The following is a 10,557-nucleotide window of genomic DNA, read 5'->3' as shown; positions in this document are numbered from 1 at the left end:
CTCTTAACTACACTAAACTCTTAACATTATATTTAATTTTCATCGTTAATGACATACACGAAAGAAAATAATTAACGCCCTAAAATATATAAGATGACTTGTAATTAATACGAAGAAGACTTAACAGGAAGCAGAAGGTACCATACTTTAGGCGAGCACACGCTTCCAGGTCGGTATATAAACATTGTACCTTCTGCAATCCCTCCCTTGTGTCTTCTAGGAAGTTAAAATAACAAAATCAAAACATCTTGAATGAACCCCCCCCCCCAAAAAAAAAAAAACAGAGAAGAGCCCTTCCACCATTTCTATACCCGCATGCGCAGCCGGGTTCCAAAAATTGCAAGGTTGCCATTTCCTAGATCAAGAAAAGTGTAGTTTCAAAGCGCTATACACAATTGCTGCCTCTCGTGATCTACTATAATGTTTTAAGCCCCGGGCGTAACTGCTAAGTTAACACATCAAAATTGAGGGAAGAAAAAAAAAATGAAAACTCTATCGCCCTAAAATGAATATAATTAAGAGGGAAATAAACAATACAGCCTCCCAAACCACTAGAACCAATCTTTCCATTTAGAATACTGTTAATAACTAAAACCGTTACCCATAAAATCCTCTTCGCCACTACTTAAGGATTCAAGTACTTGACTATCATCATCATCCTCATCGCCATCTGTCACAATCTCCAATATTCCATTTCCTCCATCAAAGTCTAAATCATCCATAATGAAATCTCCGTCGTCGTCGTCATCAAGATCTGTTACACTGTCATCGTCTTCATTGCTCAAATCATCAGCATCACTCTCACTTTCCCCACCAAGTCCGGGGCCCAGTAAAGGATCCACAACAGCATCATCATCCTCATCCTCATCCTCATCTTCCTCCTCACTTTCAGCATCATCGGGATCAGAATCATCTTCAGTTGGCCTCCTACGGCCAATTTCATATATCCTGGCAGATGCAGACATCTCATCTTGATCATCCATTGTAATCAGCCCAACAGATGAATCAGTTGGCTCAGTTGCAAAATCAAGCACGCAGCGATCCAGTGGAATAGTGGCAATATCAGAATAATTGACTGCATCCACAGTGCGGAAAGCTGAAAAAAGAGGATGCTTGACTCGACGTGTGTGGACAGCTGACATTACATCCTCAATATTTCGCCTTAGGATTGCATAAATTACGTCGCCACGTCCATTGAATGTTATTGCCGTTTGATCTAATGAAGGCACACTTCGTAGCAGTCTGAATTTACGCAAATCCCAGACTTCTGAGTTTATAATAACCTGGTTAAAACAATTTTTTATAAGCATCGGAAAGATGGGGTAGAATACCACCATGCAGATAACAAGAATACAAATTTGATATTTTAAATTAACAAATTTTAAGCTCACTGGATATATTGGGCACAAACAACAAAACCAACCTAGCAGTAGTTATATCAGGCAAGCACTCTTCGAATGAATGAGAATGGCAAGAACACACTACTATTTCTATATTCCCCAACGCTAAATTAGGAATCAATTATATATGCTCTTTCTACGATCTAAATTTATTTTAATATAGATACTCAATTCTGCATACCTCATTTCCAGCAGGATGAAAGCCTCCACCCCCATAGTCTGTGAACTGATCAAAGCGATGAACAGGCCCAGAGGCCCGCCGATCCCATAAGACGCCATTCCAAAGCAGCATTGAGTCAGAAGGGCTAAAATGTATCAAGGAATAAACATGACCCCTGCCTGTTGAACTGGCAAATGTATCCGACAGCTTTGACTCTAATTGAGCAGTTTGAATATCATACAAGAGGATTTCCCGTCGAACAGGTTCTGATGACAAGGCAGCAAAAACATTGCCATTATTGCTAAACCTGGCAGCCTTGCACCCATCAAATGAATGGGTAGGGCCCATTGACACCGCTGATGCATCCCACAGCCTCACTTCTTGGGAGCTTGAAGAAAGCAACAGTTGAGTCTCTCCCGAAACAAAAGATTGGACAAGTGTTAAAGGAGACTGATGAGATCCAAAGGTCTCCACCACATTACTGTTGTTGGAGTCGAATGTTTTGAGTTCTCCATTGTGGACCCCAACAGCAATACGAGAAGAGTCCCCAATAAAAGTAATGCATGTCAATAAGACACTAATAGAATCCCGACATGTACGCCATGGCCTAAACCTGCTATAAACAAATTGCCGGTCCCTTCGATTCCCAAGCACTCCACCATAGGTATGTTTAAATTCACGTGTAGCAAGCCGAGCTGTTACATTAGATGGAGCATCAAGGCTTCGCTTTGGTTCAGGACAAACATGTGGGTGCAAAAGAGATAGCGGAGGAAGTGTGGTAATAGGAGCTGGGCATTGGCGATGCTGATGCTTTAAATACTGAACCACTAGAGAGTCTAATGTTAAACGCTCTTGATTGTTGGGCTGAAGGTCACCTGATATTTGGGAGGATGGTGTCAGTTGACCAAGATTCGAGCTGTTTAATTGACCTTCATCCACATACTCACCTGTGTAACGTCCTTGTTGACTTCTCAAGGTGGAACTTGGAGTTAACCCAACAGCATCATTCTGCAGGCTGCTTTTCCGGGTTGTACCAGGAGTTGGAAAAATTGGCGATCGAAGCCCTTGATCCCCAGCATTGAGTCTCTTTCCAGATGATGACAATACTCCTATATCCTTCAAATCGGACAACTTGCGTTTCATAGGCAAGATGATCGGGGTCTTATACAGAGACTCTGCATCAATGTTATGTTTAATTGAAGGTTCTGATGGAATCTCTAATGAACTCGAAGATTCAGAAGACTCCTTCCCAGTAGTCAATCCCTTTCGTACTTGTGACTGCTGAGAATCAACAGATTGATGTCTTGAATGTAGGCCAAAAGAAGATGAGAAAGTCAGTGTTTTTTTCTTGGAAGAGATGGTGGAACCAGACTTCATGCTGGAATCCTCATCCTTTGCATTGTGCTTTAATTTGCTAGTAAGAAATCCAGAAGGAGTCCGACCAGAGGGCCACTGAAGTTGCATTGAAGTAGCTTCCTGTGAGGTGGCTGCTTGTGCAAGAGATGATGGAGCAACCAATGATGGCAAAGGATTCAACTGAGCCTCTTTAAGCAATGTAGATGCAGTTTGTGACAACCCAGATGCTTGTAGGTGCTCATGAATTAGGAGCAAAAGCTCCCTAAATTTCCGGAAAAGCAGAATACAAAAGAATCATCAGAACAGAGGAAGACAGAACTGCACATATATAGGAAAATTTGACAACAAAATATTTGACTTTGATTCAAAATAAATGAAAAGCCACCAAATACCTAGAATGGTAAGTAATAGGAGTGGCAGCAGCTATTGCTGCTCTTTCAATGCGCCTTAATGTAGGAGTAGCTGCATCAGTAGCTGCTAACGTACTTGCACGACCTGAGTTGGTCACAATCTACAGAAAAAAAGGAGGTAAAAATCAATAGCACCCCTTATGCAGCACGTCAGTGCATTGAATCTGCATGTATCAGTTTGTGATAGTCGAATATTGAATACAGTCAACAACTAACATTCTCACTGTTCAAATGCCAACTAAATAGAACGCAACTCAATGCTAAAAAATCAACTGGATTTTCTTGAATTTCCTTAGTGAGATTTTTATTTTCAGAAGCATATCGAAACCTCCCTGAACAAGGAAGCATGTAAAAATAAAAATGCAACATCAGCTGGAGGTTTATGCATGTTTCCAAGGCAGGTCAACCTAAGTTTTGTACATTTCAACTAAGTCTTGTGATAAATCAGGATAATTGAAAGAAGTAAACTATCTGTATATCTCTATATTGTGTAAAATCTATAGGGAGCCACATTATTCATTAAGTCAAGTGGCTCACTCACAATTCGTGCATAGTATGCACCCACAATCTAGTTTTACCAAAGTGACAAGAAATAAGTTAGGACGGTGCTGATCTGCATGCACTGAAAGCCCCCCTATCAGTGTATGTCCAAAAATTTGCAGCTATCCTGAATCATTATCAAATTTCTATTAAAACAAAATGCATTTCCCAACATGTTTTAATGTGACACACGACAGTCAAACTAATACTGAAATCAGTAATTAATGCAAAAATGTAGAGAAGATAACACGTTAAATTTTTATGGAAAAATGGAAGCACCTATAGGCTTGCCAATATGGGATAAAGGTGTTTCAGAATTACCAGTTTCATTAGGATGGAATGCATGGCAAAGGAGAGACTCCAGACCCCTCCTTACCATCTACAACCCAAATTGTTGTGTTCTCCAAAATGGGGAGGTTTGGGAATAGAATAGACTAGTAGTAGAAATACAATCGTACACTCTTTGGCTTAAAACTTAATGCTAGCGTCACATTCTAGTTATAAGAGTAATGTCGGAAAAAATAATTTACAAGCCATTCCATGTTATAAATAACTTTCTCCCTTCATTGAACTCAAACAATGGAATGGCATATAACTAGCCATTCCACTCTTTGAATCCATTTCATTCCCTCAAAAACTCTCAAACATAAATAAAAGAAATAAACAGGAAAAGACACTGAAAAGTAGCAAATAGAAGAGCAAATACAAATGAAAAGCCTGCAACAAGCACAAGATAGCTCACCCCAATTAGCTCAATTGCAGCCTGGGAAAGTTCAGCTTGCCATCTTCCCTGTTCTGTTCCAGGTGTCTGACTGCCTGAATCTCTTATCAGTTCAGACAGCTTTTTCCCTACCTAAGAACACATAAAACCAATTAAAGCCAGATTAAAGGACTAAAAAAAAAATTTGAAAAAACCAAGACATTCCTTTCAAATATCAATAGCAAGTATAAGCTTGTAGCAGGGTTACCCCTTTACTTTGGAAAAATTAATTATTTGATTCTTGTAGTTTTGACCAAATTGTAACTCAATCCTTATAGTTTTAACTCGGTTGTAATTCAGTCCTTGAACTTTGCCTCTTACAATTCTGTCCCTATCGTTTCAATCATTTAAATATTGGTCCCTATATTTTAAAAAATAAAATTATAAAGACTAAAAATATTTTAAACTTTTAATATTTATATTCCCTATAAAGATTAAAAGAGTTTAGTAATTTAAATTATTAGTCATGAATTTTAACATAACTTTCATCTCTACAATTTTATTTTTTAAAATATAGAAACTAATATTTTAGATAATTAAAAATATAAGGACTGAGTTACAAATCAAATCAAAACATTAGGAACTAAGTTACAATGAATAAGTTCAGAGACTAAGTTACAACCAAGTCTAAACTACAAGAATCAAATGATTAATTTTCTCAATTTTTATTTTTATTTATACTTGACACAAAGTTTGACCAGTATCAACAAGATATCGAGCTTGCTGAGATGAGAACAGTTTGAGTGACAATGTGTCAATTACAATGGGCAAAATAGTTACCTGAAGCTTCGTCAATATATGTGCAATAGTATCATCTCTGGCTAAACCAAGAAGGACTCGACATGCTAGAGCACGAAGGCAGTCTAGAGCAGCAGGAGGTGAATATATACGTGGTTGTAGGAGATGCAGCAGGACTTTTATTCCATTATTAGAGCGGACAGCCTCTCTTGCTTGACGATATCCTTGTTCCAGTTGGGCAGCCAGGCCAGCACAACCTGCTCCAGCACCCAGAGATATTCTACGGTCTCCAACCAATCCTGAAGTTGCAGTAGCACCAGGAGTTTGTGGAGTGCTGTTAACAATCTGTGTAGTAGCTGAGGCAGCACAGCCTCGATCTGTAAGACCAGATTCTCCATTCCGCTCCCTCTGATCAGCCTGGTTAGAAATGTGAACAGCTCGATCTGAGATATTACGCTCATTGTTTCTATCTCTAGTCTCTGTAGGAGGACCGTTTGCAGTCTGGGTAGAAGCTGGCTGCTGACCTTGTGCAATTAGAGATGGCTTATTGCTGATTGAAGGCGGAGGACAAACAAGATTGACTAACACACTCAATGCAGGCTGAATAATCTGAAATGTAAACCTAAATAGTTAATCTGAGACAATATATAAGCATAATTGCCACGTCCACAGTTGAAAAAATTTTATTCCCCCTCCCCCCACCCAAAAAAAAAAAAAAAGAGTAAAGGCTACACCTGATAGCATAAAATGTTTTACCTCAGGGGCCACATGACTAGTAGCAACGTTTGCTGCATCCAAAATGACTGCTACGCCAACACGATTATTGCTTAACGTTGCACTTACAATCATCTTGCGGCTGCTGGGTACCAGTGTAACAATATGCAGGACACCCAATGCATATTGAAGCAAATCATGCAAATATCGTTCCACAGGTGGAGCCTACAAACGACCAAAGTGAATACAAACCTTATTGAAAAAAGCAAGTGTAAAATTAAATATACCATACCTGACACAACTCCAACATCGTAACATGCCCATTACATGCCAAGAACTTCTCAACTGCAAGCCAACGTGTTCTAACAAATGCAGGGCCTAGCTTCCGATCTTTCTGTAACTGCACGAATACTGCATCAATTGCCTCACTACTAATGTCCAGTGGCTTGTATGCTGCTCTTGCGCTTGGAATATTCCTAGCAGCACTGCGACTGCTTTTGTTTGGGCGAATGGAATCCACCAGCAAAAGAAGATGCGCTCTAAAATATTGCCTCAAAGCAGCACAAGTGTGAAAAGCTATCTGCTTCTCAGATGATGTCAGTACTTCTGCAGGTGATCGGTCATTTCGAAGTGATCCCCCGCCTGAGAGGCCCAAGGCCCCAGAATTTACACCTGATCTTACAGAAGCAGCATCATTTAGAAGGCCCAGTAACTTCTGTAATCCATCCTGGGCATCAAAAGCATCAAGAACTGCTCTAAAGACAAATGCAACACCAAAAAACAATGCTGCATTCTTCCGTGCCTGGTCTTGGGAGCACTCAAGTAGTTGGAGTGCCAATTCAACCACATGATAGACAACGTCTGGTGGAAGAGCACAGACCCGTTCCATGATTCCCTTAAGTAACAATATAGACATCAGAGAAAGGAGCATAAAAGCCTCAGACAAGTAATAAATATATATAACAGGGTATAATGGATAAATATTAGGCATCTTACTTCACAATAATAACTATTATACATAAGTACCTGCAAAGAACCAATGGCAAATAGGCAGGAAGAGAGGCCAAAGAAAGTTTGAGCCATTCTAGGGACAGCAAGCAATTTTTGCATGCCCCCACGGTCCACAAAAAGTGCAGCAAATTTCCTATGAGTAGCCAAAGAACAGATCAGTTTCATGATATCAGGCAGCAGCAGGGCAATCTTTGATGCTTCTCGATGTTTAGAATTCTGATGCAGAAGTGTAAGACACACATCTACCCCCTTCTCATGTAATACAGGTCCGAGAACTTCAACATATGCTCCAAGCGTTTCAAGGCACTGAATGCAATATTTTTCCCTCAGCAATGCAAGTGATTGACTGTCTGGGATGAAGTAATCCTCATGCTCCTCGCCAGATTCAGTTTCTCTGCTACAGGCATTCTCTGTTTCAGAATTGATGCTGGAATTCCTGCCACCAAACAAAGATGAAAATCATTCCAGGGACCAAAATAAGTAGGATGGCAACTGTTCACATCAGAACTCAAGTTGATGCAGCTTCTAAATATATTCTCACATACCTTGAAACTTCAATTGCAGATGCAGCATCGATAACAGTTGATGCAGCTCTGGAAGCAGCCAAAACAGCAGCTTCTTCATCATTAGTGGAATTAAGTTCCTAATTTATATAGCAAGAAAATCCACCATTAAGCGTTTGTGCACATAGAATGATCATATATATATATATAATAAAAAACTATACAATCTTCAACATACTTCTGAAGCTGCAGTTTTAACAAGTTCAGCAGCAGCATCACCAGCTGCTTTTACAGCTTCTTCTGGTGCATTGGCAGCTCGGGCTTCAGCTTCTGCTGCTCGGACTGCTTTCCTAACAAGATCCAAAATATCTTTGCTTCCAATATGGCAACCCTGAAAACAATCATCATTATCCTCTCTCTCCAAAGCAGAAGTTTCAGAAGCGATCCTGGCAAGGGTCTTCCTGGAATCAGCCACCCTTCTAGCATCAGCATTCCTTATTGTGTTCCTATCTTTGACGTTCCTTCCCTGTCCTGATTGATTAACAGAGCCTGGAGACGACAAAATTGGTTCGCTTTCTACAGTCCCATCACCAAACCTTCCCTTTCCTCTGGATCTAACCCATCCACGGTTTACACGCCGCCGTGAAGAGTCATCTCTTGTATTGTCATCATGATCACCAAATTTTATCCTTCCATCACGTGCATCTCTACCATGCCATCTATCATCCCCATCAGTACCAGCACCTTCACCCAACCCATCAGGCAGCTCACCATCAACCCAAGACTCTTCTTGGCAAGTTTGTACAGTAATGCCTCTATCTTGATCCCTTTCAAGAGTACGGTCATCTAAGGCCCTCTCATCTGCCATCCTTGTATCATCTAAATGACTTGATTCTAGGGCCTGACGAAATCTACCACGACCATCATCTCTACCTCTTGTTGAAGTATTTATAGAAGCATGCCTAATCTCAGTTAAATGACCAGTATCTTTCTGGCTGCTACTTGTTTCCCCCAGCGCACGAAAACGAAGATAACGCATAAGCTTGGCTGACAAGCCAGACGTCAATACATCTTCCACTACTGAACCTCCACTGAGATCAGCCCAAAAGTAAAATGGATATTAAAAACGGAAATGAGAACTAAAAAAAAAAAAATACATTTAAGCATGATAAATACCAACATGCCATAAAAAAGTGAAAGAAGCACACAAGAATTTCATGAAACTTCTAAATAAGAAAATTGCATATTCGTACCCTTCCAAACACACTGCAAGGAGTCCAGTTGAATAGGTTTTCAACATTTCAGAATCTGAGGCTTCCCTTGGCCCTGGGTTATGCTTCAGGCTCTGTTCTTCCACAGAAGATCTAATATTCTCATCCATGACCCACTCTTTAATGTTATGCAGTACAGGATCTTCAAAATAATGAGGATACTGTCCATTTAAATTATCAGATTAATAGGACAGCACATGCAGAAAAAGATGGGTAAAAGAAGGGATGATTCTATTTGGGAAAATTAAAAAGACAATCTTACAATCCAAGTCAATGAACAGCTCAGAAGAAGCCTAGCAGCAGCAGCCCAAATGGAAGTAGTGTATCTTGTATCTGACAGAAACTTAGTCGATATCAACTCAAAGAATTCATCATTTTCCTGTGGATAATGAAAGAAATAAGGGTGGCTGTGAATGAACAGCAACTAGGATAATCATTTCAGAAAGAAGAAGTAGCCTACGGAAAAGGCTGAAAAAAGAGTATGGACTTCCAAAATACCCTGAGTAAGCTCCCAAGGCGCCCAACATTATGAGAGGCACGGGCATTACTGGAGGAGGAATGACCATTCTCTTCCATGTATCTACATTGCACAATAAATAACATTGACTGACCGAAAGAAGATAGTAATGGATAAGAAATAGGTGAGCAGGAAGAAAAATTTAGCGGCGGATACTGTAATCTAACAAGTGGGCAAGTAATAAGATTTCAGAGATACATATATCAACCAACTGGCACCATGGAATTGATATTCAAATAAAACTCTCATCCCCATTCAGCCTCAAAAGGTCAAAACACAACCTCAAAAAATGTAAAAATTATTCATCAGCGCCTTATAAAAATGCCAATTAAAGCCATTATACATTAGCTGCCCAAAAGGGGGTGCGCATTTAACAAGTGATCAGGATGCAACATATTAGTATCATGTTATTTGTCAAAAAACCAAAAAGAGAAACAAGATAAAAAGGAAGTAAAACAATAAACATACAGAAAATTGATCGAAATTTAGTGGAATTTCATAATTTCACAATTGCAAGTGATAAGGCGAAATTAGCACAGAAATAAAAGAAATCGCCTGTGGAAAAGGATAAATAACTTAATAAGCATACCGGAACTCTTGGGTTTCAAGAATGGAGGCAAGGGCATGAAGCACAGTAGGTTTAGGGTTATCAGGCGCAGAAGTGATCTTCTCCATCAAGCTTAGAGCCTTCGAAACCAACTCGTCCTCCTCCTTCTTGGACGCGTCTTCTTCCTCCCCCGCCCCTTCCTGCGGTTGAGGTTGAGACAGAGAATCTGCAACTGGGGGAGGCGGAGGAACTTGGTTTTGATTGTCCTGCTCGTCCATGGTGACCTCTATGAACTACGAGCGAGAGAGGAATGGATATATAGAATGGGAGGCAAATTTTAAGGAAAAAAAAATCGGGGCAGATTATATGGATTATTGTTTTTGTATATGGGTTGTGATGCTTCCTATACATACATCAATGAACCTTGTGATTGTTTTCCGTTTCGAATTTGCAGTTGCAGAGTTTGAAAAGAGAGAAATAGCATCTTACAAAATCAAATAAACAAGGGTGGCGTGTTGCGTTTGCGTTTTATACGGGACGAGAAAATAGACAGCAAGTGCTTCACAATGGACCGGAAGGTTCCGGAGATGCAACAGCAAATACCAACCCGTTTGGAAGAACCCTAGCAGC

At 40.0% G+C, this 10,557-nt stretch overlaps 1 protein-coding gene across 2 annotated transcripts; it reads right to left on the bottom strand.

Moving 5' to 3' along the window:
• Window positions 1–328: 328 nt before the first annotated feature.
• Window positions 329–10,557, bottom strand: LOC129302236 (DDB1- and CUL4-associated factor homolog 1). Of its 2 annotated transcripts, XM_054940960.1 has the most exons (14): window positions 9,970–10,557; window positions 9,362–9,443; window positions 9,126–9,242; window positions 8,846–9,024; window positions 7,831–8,683; window positions 7,635–7,732; window positions 7,105–7,525; window positions 6,371–6,973; window positions 6,121–6,303; window positions 5,407–5,973; window positions 4,609–4,719; window positions 3,309–3,427; window positions 1,582–3,178; window positions 329–1,283 (listed from the first exon to the last, which is right to left on the bottom strand). In XM_054940960.1, exons 1-14 carry the CDS (start codon window positions 10,203–10,205, stop codon window positions 582–584), a joined length of 5,868 nt encoding a protein of 1,955 aa, XP_054796935.1. In that variant the 5' UTR covers window positions 10,206–10,557; the 3' UTR covers window positions 329–581. The 2 variants fall into 2 exon arrangements, with proteins under 2 accessions (XP_054796935.1, XP_054796936.1); XM_054940961.1 differs by lacking the exon at window positions 9,362–9,443 and having other exon boundaries at window positions 9,970–9,988.

Source organism: Prosopis cineraria, unplaced genomic scaffold (assembly GCF_029017545.1).
Source record: "Prosopis cineraria cultivar Desert tree isolate PC_DT_omini unplaced genomic scaffold, ASM2901754v1 PC2, whole genome shotgun sequence".
In the NCBI taxonomy this organism is placed as follows: Eukaryota; Viridiplantae; Streptophyta; class Magnoliopsida; order Fabales; family Fabaceae; genus Prosopis; species Prosopis cineraria.
This window is presented reverse-complemented; position numbering and strand designations above follow the sequence as displayed.